Here is a 15,959-nt window from a genome sequence, read left to right on the forward strand (position 1 = left end):
CAAGGATTTCTGAAGTTATAAGCCGTTTGCTCATGTTTTGCCTTTTAATAAGGGTTACTGGATTGTGATTGAAAACCTAGTGCACTTTATTAAATTATTCCATTTGTCTTCATTAGATTTTGGAATATACACAGAACACATGAAAGTTTGATGACAAAGTAAGTGCAGGATATGGCTGTTACTTAGATAATCCAGTCCATAACATCTTCAGTTTATAGGAATCCAGCATTAATCCAGGGTGTTTTAAAATACTCATCTTGTGAGTCTTTATTTCAAAAATATAACAATTATTCCATTAAAATTGTTTCAGAACCAAATCGAAAGGCTTCAGTAAGCAGTGATGCAATAGAGAAAGAAAAGACAAGACTTTTGGGATTGTTTAATGCTGATAGGAGAAGCAGCAAGGTAAGTGTTCAGCAGTGTACTGCTCACTGTAGAGAATTTATTTCGTTCCAGATCTGCTGTGTCTGTGGGTGGTAGCATTTGTTTGGCCTGCCTTCTTTTTCCTTCCAGAGAGTAATCTGTTAACAGGGGCATAAACCATGTGTGATCAGTGCAGCCTGCTGGAGATACCACCTGCTTATTGAAGGAGTCAAGCATACTGACCATTTACTTTTTTCTTAGTTTTTTTTCAATGCTGTGAGTTCAGTAGGTTTAAAAAGGCAGTACTTTCAAGGAACTTGTGTCTGCTTATTAGTAGTACTCACGTTATAAAATGCATTTATGAAATGAGTGATGTAATACAGAACAATTAAATTATCAAGTAGATGTGTCTTATGACCTCTTCTGTGCATGGGTGATAATCTCTTTTAAAGCATTTGTATCTCTTGGAACCTTTGTGTAGTCATGCCATTGCCATGTCCAGGTCTGTAAAGCTGATGAATCAGATATAGAGAAGATAACTTCCAGTACTGAGCTGAAGGATCAGTGTCTGCTGGGGTACATGTTAGCCATTTTTCACTTTATTAGTATTCTTGAACTGAAAAATTTAGGAAAGAAATTTTGTATAAAATAATTCCATTGAGATGCATTTATGAAAAATATTTCATTTATCACAGGAATAAAATACAGAAGAACTTTCTGACTTAAGAACATAGAAAAAATATTGGGCTTTTAACTTGATACTTTTTGCATTCTTTACTAAAAATATTAGTGCTAAATGATTTTGGATGTTAAGTGTTTAGTACTCTAGGATGTCAGAGGAAAAAGGGAATTTTCTTTTTTGTAGTTTAAACCCTCCAAGCCTTTTGGAGTGGAATTACAGAATGTAAATCTGATTAACTGACAGAAAGAAGCATTTGCTTGTTAACGGACTGGTGTTTTACTTATCCAGTCTTCTCAGTCTCATTCTCAAAATTGTGAAGACTTTTCAAAATCTCTCACAGTTGTCTGCCTTTTTATTCATGATCAAATTTGTGGTGTTTTTGCTAGGGAATAAATCCCTTTATGGAAATTGTGAATTACTGTGTTGGTAACCCTTATTTCTATCATAAACTATTCTTAATATCTTATAAGGGACACCTGGGAACTATTTTATGAGATAAGAAGTCAGTCACTTTCAGAGTGTTTTTCCACTGTAAGAAAATACTTCATATTTAGAAGGGAAAAAATTATAACTGGAGAGATAATGCTGTATCTGCTCAGAAGAATTAAGTAAAGGGAGCTCAGCCTGAGCCTCTAGAGCATGCTGTGTGGCTGTAATTCCTCTGGAAGAACCAAACACATTGCAGCATGCAGTTTCTGTGTCGTGCTTTGTCCTCTCATTCCATTTTACTGAACTTGGGTGTGAAATTGGTGTTCTTGCAGTTCTAACTCCTGAAACAGATCAGCTTTAACTTTTAAGGTATTAATGCTTACAACCTTAGCAAAAGTTGTTATGAAGCCTCCTAATTCAGTGGTTACTGTAGTGGGTTTCTCACAGCAGAGTTGGAAATGTGTTCAAAGATTGCAAGCTCCTCTCTTTTTTTCTGTTCTCTTTCTCTTGCTTGTTAATCAAAGCAAAGGAGGTGATACTCTAAAAATTGCTAAGGATATTGAGGGTGAATTAAATTCAAAATAGTATTTGACCTGTGAAAAAGTAGAAACTGTACAAACAAGTATGAGAAACAGCTTCTAAATCTGAGGAGAAGGCCTAAGTCTTTCTTTCTGATAGTTATGACAAGTTAATTGATTTTTCTTGTTCATTTCTTTATTGGACACTTACTTTCAAATGGCAGTTACTCTGTAGGAAAAGAAAGTAAATCAGTCATTTTTGTTTAGTCAAGCAAGGAAGTCACTGTTGCCTTCACAAATCTCTGGGAATGTAAAATGCAGTAGATGGTAGAATTACTGAAAACTGAAGAATAGCGCAGCACACAGGAGAAAGCAGTTGTTAATTAGGCATAACAAATCTGACTTGCTATTGTGAAAGCTTTCTAACCAAAACAGCAGTGAAACTGCTGAACAGACTTAGCAGGATGAGGGCAAATTAATAAAGTTCTTTTAATAAAGGATTTGGTAGGTTTATGAAGGGATTAGATGATGAGATGCCTTGTGATTTCAGGGAATTGGAATAAAAACCCCAGGGTGCCTAAACTCTGGTCTTTATGGCTTTTTTTTACATTTTTACTCCCTCACAAGGCTTAAGTTGGTTCTGTGTAATTTTTGTTTGCTTGTTTGTTTGCATTATGATTTGCAGTGGTGAGGTGTGTGTGTATATGGTCATGCACAGTCTCTATTTTAGAACTGTTTGATGGGAAGAATTGTTCAAAGTGTGGCACAGTAGTGAGACTGCAGACTTGCAGGCATTTGCAAGGGGAAGGCAATTTCTTTTGCAAGGGAAGAAGAGTGTTAGCCTGTGTTGCAAACTGTCTTGGATCAGGTGTCACTGCACACCACAGGCCTATGCTCAGATTTCCATGCCCACACACATGCTTTCTTTCTCAGCTGGCTGAGAGCCGTAATTGTGGTATGACAATGCACCAGATCTAACTTTTCTAAAAAAAGCTTTGTGTTGTATTGAAAACACTGTGGCATAGAATGAAAGCAAAGTCTTATTCTCATAGCTGGTACAAATTTGTTGGAAGTATTTCTTTGGTTAACTTTGTACTGACAGGCTTAGTGCCAGATCAGGTATCATCTTGTTCTCTCCATTCTAATTTTATGCTGGATCAGTTACCCCCTGTTCTCCTGCAGCTGGCATAAAAAAACATAAAGGCGGCATGAACTCCATTTCTTTTTGATGTTAAATGTAGTCATTTGCCTGAGGCTAAATCCAGATCAAATTGGCACTGGTAAACAATCCAGTGGAGCAGAGGTCCTATATGCAGATAATCATGGGATCTAGGCTTAAGTAAGGTACGTGCTAGCACACAGAAATGGTTCCTTCTTGGAGAAATGGCAAGGAAGGAGCTCCCTGCTTGTTTCATTGTGTCTGTGGGTATAGCAGACACTAGCAGTCAGGTCCCTGATATTACAGGAATTGGTTCCTCCCTGTTTTTATCCTTGCCTAAGAATTTTGTCTTTTTATTCTTAAATATTTTTGCTGATGGCTTTCTTAGCTCCTTGCCTACATCAGAGAATTTCACAGACTACTTCAGAGTTTCTCAGCAATCAGGTCCTGCACTACTGAGACAGTTTGTCTTGGTTCCGTGATGAGGCTTGGTATTTTGCTCTGGCATTTGCAGTTTTGTTTCCTTTGCTGCTGCTATGTAGGACACTTATTTGTGTTGCAGACAGAAGAATACTTGAGGATGAACAGAGATTGTGGTGAGGAGGATGTTTTTAGTTCTGCATCTACAAGTGAAGGAAGCTTGGATGTAAGTACTAACACAGCTCGTAGAAGCTTTTGCATTCTTATTAGATCCTGCAGTTTGAATTAACCAGAAACGGCTGCTGTTCCTGATGCTTAGCCAAGTAGAAGTAGAAATAGCTTATGCTTTAGCAGGCTTCATTATGTGAGTGCACAGTTTGCATATCTTCATGAAGTTAAAATGTAGTGCACTGTCTTCAAATAGAACTCGCTAGCTGCACTATGAATAAAGTTTCTTTCAATGTTAAATTCTAAGCAGTCGTGAGAAAGAAGAACATAGGTGTTGTGATATGCAGTGACAGTCCTGCATGATGCAAGAGAATGTTTGCCTTACCAATGCTATTTAAAGGGGGCTTTTCTTATAAAACCACACCTTTCTTTTCATCCCTGTATCTGACTTCTGCAGCATGGCAGCATTCTGTTTGTTTCTTCAGGAGCTTGGGGGTGAAGAGTAAACACTAGGAAAAAGAGATAGAATTTTTGTTAAGTACCTCAGTAGGGTTTGGGGCACTAAAATCCTATGAACCACGTTTAGAAACATTTTTAAGTGACTGACAGCCTACCAATTTATGAGGATCTAAACAGGAAGGTATCACATTAGGAAGTGTGAATCCTAAATATTTTCTAAGACGGTTCTGGTGGTATTGTAATTATTATAAATGGCACATCTTTTTGTTACTTTTTAAAATTATTTGACTTCTTGTTTTCGTATTTCCAAGACCTAGAGAAGACTCTGATGATGTGATAGAAACTTGAAACATGAGGTTCAGTTCTGAATCCCCCTTTCATAAACAGATCTTTGGAAAAGGAATGTGGATCTGCAAAATATAGAACTCACTACCCACAGAGAAAGGTGACAGGAAATTGCGGAAAGAATGAAGGAGTAAGAGAACAAATCCCAGATTAAAAAAGTAATATAAAAGGGGTCCAAAAGGAAAACTAGATAGAAAAATGATTGATTGTAAAGTGTTAAAACACCGAACTCTGCAGTCTGTGAAGACTTCGTAATTAAAAGTTATTGAAATGGAAGGGCTGCTTGTGATACTAAAAATTTGGGCAACACTATAAAGATTAATAGATTAATAGACCTCTCTTACTAAAAGTTCTAGAAGAGGGTGGTGATGTGTAATTGAAATAGACTAAGTAAAAGCATAGAAAAAGCATCGCAAACTCTACCAAAATAAAGTATTTTGTGGTTTATATTCACTGCCATTATAAATTAATCTCAATATCTTGATAAGTACTAGAACAAGGAGGAAGAGTAGGAATTACAAGTAACAATATGATGGTAAAGGTGTGTGGTGCTTTCCCCAGAAGAGAGACATCACCTTATTTTGCAAGGGAATTTTATAGGGCAAAATTTTAAATTGCTATTTTTTTCCCCTCTGACATTGATGAAAAAAGTTTTCAAAACCATTTTGAACATATACATGTCTTCTGAAGGTGCCAGTTTATAGGGAGTAAAGGTCTCTTGAAGAGGTAAAAATGTTTTATTTTTATTCAGTTAAATGAGTATGTCAGGGATTTAACTTTTTCCCACTTTCTTCTGAAGAGGAATTAATCTTGAAGAACAATGTAGCCCTTGTTCAGTTTTTATGTCTTTCATTTCTGGTTTGACACCTGTATTTGTATGAGCAGCAATCCTGCTAAGACATGAGCACACAAAGAAATATGTTGGCCTTGTTGCATTGAATTTGGTAGTATTCTGTTTGAGCTTGTAGAAGGTGTATTAAATGAGTCTAACAGATTCACTCAGCAGCACAGAAGGTCCATCTTTTCAAGAGCCTAGATGGGCTTCAAGAAAAATTTAATGATTGTGATGCCTTAGGTGAAAAATTAAAAATTGTTGCAAACTTGGCACTGATAGTTGGCATAGAGAACTTGTATTAAGATAAAATTCAAATGGAAACACCAGAAAAAGCCTTTCCTAATTTTAAAAGTTCAACTTAGCAGTTCCTTATGGACTAGATTTGAGACCCTCAGTCATTCTGAGTAATTTGTTATTCTACTTGTTCAAAAGATACCTCATTTACTTCAGGGGAACTAAGTATCTCTATTCCAACTAAGTGGTATCTTTGGTGGCCATATATGTGAAACAAATATATTTAAATTTTCCTTGCTGAGATTGGACTCTTGGCAAAATGTCATCCAGTAGAGGCTTCCTATTTTGCAGTTACCTCAGGTCTGCTTTCTAGTACTATTTTGGGTCATCTGAGAGTGTTTTGGTTTTGCTGTTTAGGAACCAAAGGCAGTTTCAGATTTATTTCTGGAAGAAAAATATCTTCCTATTGCTTTTGAAAGGGAAAAACCAGCAGTTACTCTGACTGGATCAAGAAAATTTTTCATGCCTATAAAGAAATAATTAACTCATGAGGAACTACCAAGATAAAGGCGTGAACTTTTATATGCTTAGTTTAAAACCTTTTCTATTACATGGTGGGGATGTGCACTGAATTGTAGGAAAGAAAATGTAATTATTCTATTCTGGGTATTGATTTGGAGCTGGTTTGTTTCTTTGCTTAAACTGGGCAATATGAAGTAATGGAATAAAAGTGTAAGAAATAAGAGACCCTTAGGTGTTTATTCAAGCACAAGTTATATTCACTTTTTAACCACCAAACCATTCTCAGTGCTGTATTTATCTAATTATTATTTGAATTATTAATGCTTCTAAAAATACTTTGAGTTGATGAAGAAACAGATTTTCAAAGTCAAGACGGCAAAGTCAACATATATGCTTGAGGTGAAAGGACACTTTTTCACAGTACCAGCAAAAATAAAGGTAAAAAGAATTTGTTAACAGCTTAGAGAGAGGGTGTATAAATGCAAGAAAATACTTTTCCATGAAAATCCTCTAAGTGCAGCAGTTCATTACACCACACACCAGTAAAGGGCACAAAATCCAGCAATGTATTGTAAATGAAGCAGAAATCCTTTCCCTTAATCTGGAAAGAAAAATAAATCAGTTTTGTGCTAAGCAGATGAGTTTTATATCCAGGTTAACTTTTCACAAAACAAATGCTATTGAAATACACAACATACTGGTAAAGCAGTTGGAAGTTGCAGCACAGTTAGCTGTATTCAGCTTTTTCTGTGCCAAAGGCACACTGTCAGAGCTGGAGTTCAGAACAGCTGGAAAAAAAAAAACAAAAACTTGAGTTCTCTCTGCCGCTTGGTGTCAGTGTCCTCATATAAACAGTTGATCAAGATAAAACACAATATTGGAACACAGTACTAAAATTAGCTGGTTTTATTTTTGGGGCCGTCATGTTTTTATAAGTCAAGAGTGAAAAAAGGCATCCCAAATGCTGAACGATGTGCAACTCTGATGTGGACTTTGTTTATGTAGTATATCAGCCTGGGAACAAATATTTAGAAGTACAGCCAGGAACACTTATCAGAGGTTTTGAAACTTCAGCACAAAGTCTTATCGCACAAGGTTTCTCTAGTTCAAACAGGGCTGCAGCAGTGCAATGTTGGAGGGTCTTCATCAGCACCATTTTTTAAATACCTAGCCTTCGGCGTATGTCAGAATGTAAGTTTTGCCCATAATAGAATCAATTAATTAAATGAAGCAAACAGTCCAGTAGTTCTCTGCTTGATGAGTCTGTCATGCTATGATTATGTATGTTCATATGCAAAAATACAAGAGGAAAAGAAACATGTAATTTAAAATTCCAAACACTTATCAGATATTTTTAGGATATGTGGGGGGGATTTTGGTTTTGTTTTTTATTTCATGGTACCTGAATAATTGCAAGATTGTTCTCCAGAAAAAAAGTTCTTTGCTAATATTTGATAAAAGTCATCAAGAATTTTGGTGGATTGCAATCTTGGCAATCACTTCTTAAGTGGCAGCAACAACTCTTTTCTATATAAAGGCTTTAGAAACATAAATGCCTTTTCAGAGCCTTGTACTCTAACTGTAGCTTCTATGTCCTTTTTGATGGCAGGAGTTACACCATTCATGGTACACCTTCTCAGTTCAAAATGGGTGGAGAAAAGAACCAGGTAGTTAGGTGAATGTTATTTCTCTTCAACCGTGTCAGGTCCCAGGTGATCAGGTTCAATCAATCCTTTCCTGCCAAGGATTTCATGTCACAACAGGCAGGTACTGTTCAGGGCAATAGGCATGAGAATACTGCCCGTGTCACAAGTTAACAGCCATCCACTTTTAATATTCCCTTGTGTTTGACAATCACGTTTGCTTTAAATTCCTGGTTTCGTGTTCTCCCTTCTTGATCTCCTGACTATACTTGAAGTGTTTATTTGTTATTAGCAGGGACAAATCCTGGGGGTAGTTATGTTGCATTTTGTAGCGTTAAAGCTATCTATGCACTGTCCAAGATGTAGGTTGTAATCTGGCCTTGAAACAATGTTTCCTAGTGTGATTTTGTTTGCAAAATATGAAACTCAACAAACTGAGTATGTAAAGTTGTCCAGATACTGCAGAAGACAGGTCTGTTCGCCCCAGTCTTTCATTAGAGAGTGCCTATAAGCCAGTTGTTAGATACCAGAGGATGACACTAGGGAAGATACAATTATAAATATTTTCATTTGTGCAGCGGTTTACATAATTAAAAGAAAAAGAGATCTAATAAATACCATATATCTCAGCATAAGGTTCACCATCACAATAGAGTTAGTTTTATTTTGATAGCCTGTGATACGCTGTGGAAAAAAAAAATCATTAACTTGCCTTGGTAAGACAGGAGGTTTGCCTAAGGCTTAAGCTGGCATGGAGAAAATTTCAGTAGGTAGTAAAGATGCCAATAATCAACTTTATTTGTCCTTATCTACTGAGGGCAGGACAGGAAGCAACGTGCTTTATATATAGCAATAGAAATTTAACTTGGATGCAAGAGGGAGAAAAATTTGACTGAATGGAAATTTCACAGGGAAGCATGCTATTAAAATGACTGTGAAATCCTTATCATACCCTAATCTGCAAAACCTCCAAAAATGTCTAGAGGATGAGCTACATGTACTTTATTCTGTCTCAGAGCAGAGTTATAGATTAGGCAGACCATGGAGGTGCCTTTCAGCCAGACTGTGGCTGCTGGAGAGACATCACCTCCTTTTGTGATGTGCACTTACAGGATATTAACTGTCTTTACTCATGTGAATCATAGATGGTTTTGCACATTATAGTATCTTTAGATTTTTCTTACAGTGTGTGATAGCAGAAGGGAAGAGCTTGAAGCAGTGGCTGCGTGCCACCACCAGACTTCAAGTTTTTGCTCCACAATGTGGTGTTACTAGACCTCTTCAAAGAAAAGGTCCTTGGAGTTAGTGCAAAAAAAAAAAAAAAAATCACCTCAGAACCAGCCGAACTACTCTGGCTAAAAAAGAAAAAAAAATAGCCCGAGGCAGACACCTGGAATGGAAAGTCTCAGCATCCATGGTTAAAGCATGGTGAAGTTACAAGCTATTAAAAACGGTATCTGGTGAAGAGACATGTCGGCTGACCCCTGTTCTGTCTGTGTTGCTTAGCTTGTACTTGCCAACTTCATGCATTCAAAAATCACTTGTCAGCTCTTGCCCTCACCACACAAAAGTGGCTTATGATCATGAGATTTGAAAAGAAATCATTAAGGGTGGACTTCCCTCCATTTGACTTCTGAGTGTTAGGTTTGTAGAGGTTGCATTTAAGCTGCTTTTTTGTGACCATGAAGGTTTTATTAAAAAAAAAAAAAAATATTATCAGATAGTCAGTGAGTGGTTGCCAGAACCTATATCTTTATTTAGAACTGTGTGGTTCACAGTGAAATCATCATGGTATTCATGTTGCTGCTTTTAAAAAGATAGCTTGTAATCTTCAGTTCCTGCAGTGGTTTTAGCAGGACATTTTGAAGGAAATATTGTCAAGAAATGTTCTGAGATGAACACAGAGAAATGGATTAATTCAAAAGGGCTTGAGTAGGGTCATTCAAAAGGAATTGGGTACAATTATGTCTGGCAGTACCTGTTTTAAGTACCTGACAGTGTGGGTGTCTGGACTCTGAATCCAGTCAGCCAAGAGTCAGATTTCCCAAGTTTTGAATCCACTGAAATCTTCACAGCAGGAGTTGCTTGTTAAACTCTGCCCATCTGTGTCTGTTACCTGCCTCTGCTCAAGATTCAAATCTCAAATCAGCTGTTAGATTCAGGTATTTAAAGTTTTTACTCTAGAGCATTCCCACCTACCACTGTTATCCAAAATGTGAGTGAACTAAGTTCTCCTTTTTGCCCTTAGAGATATCAGCATCAGAGAATTATTTCCTGCTTTGCAAAAAAACCCCCAAAATACTTACTGGGCTGGAGACTGCCTGGAACAAAGTTGTGAGGTATTCTTGATGTGGGAAGCACCCTTTTGTAAAAATACCCAAATGTTCAGTGACTCAGAGAGCAAGAGCAAGCTTAGCTCTTCAGACCAGTAATGAACTAACTTAAGTGTGGTGGCAGATCTGGGTTCCAGTGCCAGAGATGTTTTTTCTGTGTTTTATGCTAAGCAGATGTTACATCCAGCAAGTAAGTAGTCACTAAAGCTAGAACTGGAGGAGCCAAATGGCTTCCTGCCCAGATGAATGCCCTAATCTCAGTCTCTTTTTAGCTAAACACATGTTCATGTCCTTGAACAGTCTTACTCTCTTCACAAGAGGGGAAGGTTTGTTATTTCTCAACTAGATAATAGTTTTGGACCTGGATTTACCATACTCTGACTGAATCATTGAACTTGGGGCAGGGGTTTGGACAGGACAAGAGGAAAATACCATAGCTGCCTTCTTAGGTAGTTATATTTTTGTGAAGCCCAGTTGCTTAGTTGTGCTTTAAACATACCTATTGGATCAGGCCCCTTGGCTGACAAAGAAGGAGATTTTATGGATCCTGTTGGAATTTAGGCAGGAGGTTAGAAGCATAGTTTGTCCACAGTTGCTATGCTCAGCATGCCCAGAAGCAGAATTCAGGCACCAAAATGGAATTAAGCACATCAGAGGGATATGTGTCAGGCTTATTGATGGGAAAGTGCAAACCATTGTGATTTAGAGAGGCATAACCTAACAGGAGCATGCTAAGTTAGGCTTGCGTGTGGTAATTCCAGACCTGGGCTGTATGGCATCATTTTCTACATGGTGATGTACCCAGTCAGTCTGGTGTAAGTTGGCTCAGATATCTCCCTTGGATGTTTAATTAAGGCCTGGTGACACGCCCTTAACCACCCAAATCCTTTTATGTCTGATTCATCTTTTGTTACTGATTTCACTGAAAAGTTCTGCAGTTAACTCACTGGAAAAAAAAATAGAATAAAGCAGCAGCTAATAAGACCAATGGCTTTTAATTTGCATTAATAAAAGCACATTAAAAATACCCAAAGACAAACTCAAAATTCCATTTGAGATTTTTCTAGTGACATGTCAACCACTCATGCTTTGCTTTCTTGGTAATTAATATTACCAAAACCCCTTAATAGTCTGTAATAGCCTTGTAATTCACATTTGGTCATAACCCATTCGGCATATTGTTCATAGTGGCAAGCATGCAGTGGTCTGGAAAATACCACCTTTAAACAAAAGTTTATACCAGGATCAGGCTTTTCACAATTGGAATTTCTTGTCAGGCTTTCCAGTGGTAACTACTGTAGTAAAAGGATTAGTGTGTACTTATGCCAGTGCCCTTTACTAGATGAAATCAGAAATGGCTAATAGTATATAATTGATTCCATCTTCCTAATATACAATGGAAATTTTTCAGACAGAAAAACCTGTTTAATCTGAATTAAACCTGGATAATCTGAATCCCATGTAACCATAGATTCATTATATTAGTGTAAGATATCCTATTAACGTATGTAGATTTTAGATACAGCAAAAATTTTCAGCACCAGTTAAGGTCTAATTTCTTTTCTTTTGCAAACAATTTCTGAGGCATGAGCTTTAATAGGATTTGGTTTCTTTCCAGGCTCTTCTGTGGACAGTGAAGACTCGATTTCATTAAAAGTAGTGGCATACAATAACATTTCTTTTAATTAGATGATCTCATGATTTCCACACATATTTGTTCTGTGCATTATTATTGTTCGTTGGCAAAACTGAGCTGCTTGGTAGCGTGTGAAACCATGTGTCTCAATAGCATCTTATGGCAGGTGAGGGAGGATTTGCAAAACTCTTGCTGACAGGACACAATGCATTTTACTTTGATGGGGAAGTTTTCCTAAGTGAACTTCATGGCTTAGTTCTCTCATGCAAAGTCAGACCTACATGAGGCTTAGTGTCTCTTACAGGTTTTCCTTTAACTCAATGAGTTGTCTCTATGGAGCAAAGACTGTATAGCACTGAGTGTGCTTCTCAGTGTGTACTTCTCAGTGTGTGCTTCTTAGTTGTTCATCACTAAAAGAGACCATCTAACACCTGTAGTCTGTGTAGCTGTTTCATATTCTTTCTCCTTTTTTTAATAGACAACTGTTGAATTAGGTTTTGTGTTTTGCTTGCAGCTGCAATACTGTTCCTCCCCTCTGAGCTTAGCAGAAGGTGCTACAAATAATTTCAGACACTGTTTTTTCTCTTGCTCTGTTTAAAGTGTATAATACTTCATTATAATTCTAAGAAACGTTTTGGGATGCAAACTGAAGTAGGGAACGAGTGTGGCAAAGAGTGTTCAGTCTTTTTAAAGGCTTTTCAACAGTATGAAGTAATCAGTTCCACTTTCTTGAATTGTTTTTTTCAGTGTCATTTGCACTTTACAGCAGATCTCAAAACACTTGGGCAAACTAAGGAAAATATTTCTGGTTTTGGAAGTGGTCAGCTGGAAGGGCAGAAGAGGAAGCAGATCAAGGCAAATAGCAAGAGGCAGCCCTACAGAGGTCTTAAATAGGAGAGTAGCTGTAGGCATTTGCCCCACTGACTTTCAGTGCCATACCAAGCACCTGTTTAGGTGTTTGCTGATTCAGTGCCTCGGTGACCTTCTGTGAGCCAGGTGTGACCAGTGTGTAGTTATGAATTGTGCAGGCAGTCTCTGAAGTGCACTGACATAGTGAGATGGAGAGATTACCAGTAGATTTATGTTAGATTTATGTTTAGTGATAAATTCCCCACACCACCCTTCTCTGATTGTAACATTTTCTTCTTCCCATCCCAGAAAATTTTCAGTTATGCATCTTGATTTCAGTCTCTCCCAGTTTCAGCACAGAGATGGTGTGATTTCATTTACTCTAAATGGAGCTTGTTCTGATTTACAGTTGTTTGCAGAGGACAAGAATCAGGCCAGTAAAGGGCACTGTGGAGGTTTGCCTTGTAAAAACCTAATGGCAATGGATTTGACAGAAGGGGGAAGGGAAGAAGAAACATTTAAGACTATTTATTAATCAAGAATTCCAGCAGGGAGGCTTTTCTTGCCTTGATTCTGGCAAACGTACAGATGAGAGATACTGTGCAGAGACTGTTTCTGCACAAACAGAGAAAGCCCTTCAGATGTAAACATTTGAGCAGCTGGCATGGGAGATTAGTGCAGCAGCCTGGGAGGGGGGAATAGTGGATAGTGGTGCTGTCTAAATTTAACAAATGTTAAACAAGGTTCTTGTTCTAGTTTAAGGGTTACAGGTCAGAAAGACAATATCAACTAAAAATACTGGCAGTTTTGTAGGTCAGACAAAGTTATTAACTAGTATTTAATTAAAAGCAACTTGTCTATCCAAAGTTCACACACCTTCTTCCCCCCTAACCCTAAAGGGGGGGAAAAAAGGGAGATGGGAAAATATATCCTGTGTAACTTTTTTGAAGGAAAAAAAAGCCTACTTTATCCTCCGTCTGTGGAAAGGCAATACTTTAAGACTTCTTAAAGTTTTTGGTTTTGATTGTGGACTTATTATATTGTCCTACTTTTAATTTCCTGTGGCTGAAAACTACATCAAAGAAAGCATCGTGCTAGGGGTGAAAGTAGTAGTCTTTTAGCTTTGTAGACATGTTCATATGCTGTTTACCATCATGTGTTTTGGTTTTTTAAACCCTTGCCAGTTAGTTACACAGCTAGTTGTATATCAGTGTAGGGTATCTGATCATGCATTGGGTTCGATGGATTTTGGTTTTTAATCTGTTTTGATCATGCTTTTAAAAAAACTCCTTGCCTTTTTGTTGGGATCTTGTTCATGTGTGTTTTGTTAGAAGTCCTCTACTTTCTTCATTTCTTAAACAGAAGAGATTGAAGTATGGATATCTGGGACCAAATTTTATGTTTAAAAAATCAGAGCTATACTTTCTTGGCTGGCATTGTTACGATTTTCATTGAGCTTGAAAGTATACTGAAGAAAAAGATTTTCTGGAGAAATGACAGTGGCAGCATAGTTGAGAATATTATTTTCTTTCAGCATCATAGTTAGATTGGCCATTAGAGACTCAATGCGGAACTCACTAGAGCAAATGGGAAGATTCCTGCTGGTTTTTATTGGCTTTGGACCATGTCCTTTATGAGCTGCTAGCCATTATCTACACTAGCCCATTTTAGAATGGTTCCTTCTTGTCCTGCTTCAGGTGTTCAAAAGTCTTCTGACACTTTCACTGTAATCTCTGAAAACGTAAGACCTTCCTTCCTTTTTGATGGACAGTTGGTGCAGATAAACCCCTTGAAGTTGTTTAGTTTATAGAACGTTTTCTCACTGGGGAAGGAGAAAACCCCAAGGAACATGTTAAGTCTTGTAGGAGATGAATTGCAAACAGTGGCAAAGGAAGGGAGTGGCTTTCACCAACCAATAATTTGTAGCAAACACAGGTTTTTCTTTGTCATCTGAAGCAGTGCATACCAACAAGCGAGCAGAATTTCCAGCACTGGTTAAGCTGTAATTGTGCCAGTTGAAGTCCAGGTGTCTGCATATGTTGTATTATTTAACAGGTTTTTAACTTCTGTGTCAGTTAAATTTGGGACTGTGCTTGAAAATTTCTGCCAAAACTGAGCAGTGGGGAGTTCACTCCAGTGAATTGGAGTACACCAGTCTGTGGAAATAAACAGATTGGAGAGATGTGATTTCTTAGTATTTCACACTAAATTCACTAAGAAACAAGGCTGTACACAGTAGGAAAACTAGTTTCTTGGGAATAATAAACATTCACAAGTCAAGCTCTGGTTTCCTAAGGATATACCACTTTTTTTTTTTTTTCTTCTTTTTTTTTTTTTTTACTTGGAGAAACCTTACAGGCTACAGTATACTGCAAATGAAGATAAAATTATTAATTTATATATATGTATATATGAAGTGGGAACAGGCTGAAGTAGCCTAGTCTCCAGCACATCTGTGCTTCCAGTCCCTTTGCAGTATGCTATATTATCACTTCACATTCATTCAGAAGATGGAGTGGTCTAGACAAAGTTAGAGTTGAAAGAATAGCAAAAAATATTCACAACAGGAAAAAACTTGAAGACCAAGGATATTAAAATAATGTTCAAGCATTACTTCAAAGAAAATTCAAAGGGAGGGTCTGCTTCTTTATTCTTAGCCTGTTTTTCCTCTGAACCCAATTGATGAACTTGCATGATTTTTGCCAGCATCATCAGGGTATTGATTTTTCTCCAAAGAGGGTAGTCTTTGGAGCATCCTTCAGGATGGAGAGGAAGCTTGGATTTGAATTTCATGGTCTTGGAAGCTTCAGATCTGAAATTAATTCACTTGACTTCTTCAAAGTATAAGCATATGTATTTTTCTATCCAAATTGGTCACCTCCTTTAATGGGACAAGCTTAATTTCTGCAGGTATCAATCTGTAGGTGTTATGAAACAGAAGGTGGCTGTGTACCACACCTGACCTGGATGTGCTCTATCCATTGCCCAGCAGGAGAGTGTTGTCTTTAAACCTTCTCCTCACCTCTGTACTCTCACATGATGTCCTCCTGACTCCTTCTCTTTATTCCTGACCACTGATGCTGATCTGGGACTAAATATTCAGCTGTTATGATCCAAAGTGATTTGTTGGCATCAGTACCTGACCATCGAGCTGGAAGCACGATGTGAGTTTGTCTTTTGATGCTGTCTTCTGCAGAAAGCTGTAATATCTCGTTGAAGTGTTGGTCTGCACCAGGGCTGTAGTTTGCAGTCAGAAGTTGTCATGAAACTCCTGAAAGATACAGAGAGTTAGGGAGCTTGCTTAGCCAGCCCTTAGGGCTTCAGACTCAGCTTATTGTACTCAGTGTGTAGTAAGTATGTGTGC

General features: G+C 37.6%; 1 protein-coding gene across 2 annotated transcripts in view; it reads left to right on the forward strand.

The window, feature by feature from the left end:
- Positions 1 to 15,959, forward strand: part of COBL (cordon-bleu WH2 repeat protein) — a 114,339-nt gene that overhangs the window by 56,163 nt on the left and 42,217 nt on the right. Inside the window, exons 6-7 of one of the 2 annotated variants that reach the window (XM_066185575.1) lie at positions 311 to 405; positions 3,714 to 3,797. In XM_066185575.1, coding sequence (XP_066041672.1) covers positions 311 to 405; positions 3,714 to 3,797 — 179 coding nt within the window. The remainder of the gene's footprint in view (positions 1 to 310; positions 406 to 3,713; positions 3,798 to 15,959) is intronic. The other variant, XM_066185585.1, reaches the window with a different exon arrangement.

This window comes from Chamaea fasciata, unplaced genomic scaffold, assembly GCF_029207755.1.
Source record: "Chamaea fasciata isolate MVZ Bird 193981 ecotype frontalis unplaced genomic scaffold, bChaFas1.0.hap1 SCAF_1, whole genome shotgun sequence".
Taxonomy (NCBI): Eukaryota; Metazoa; Chordata; class Aves; order Passeriformes; family Sylviidae; genus Chamaea; species Chamaea fasciata.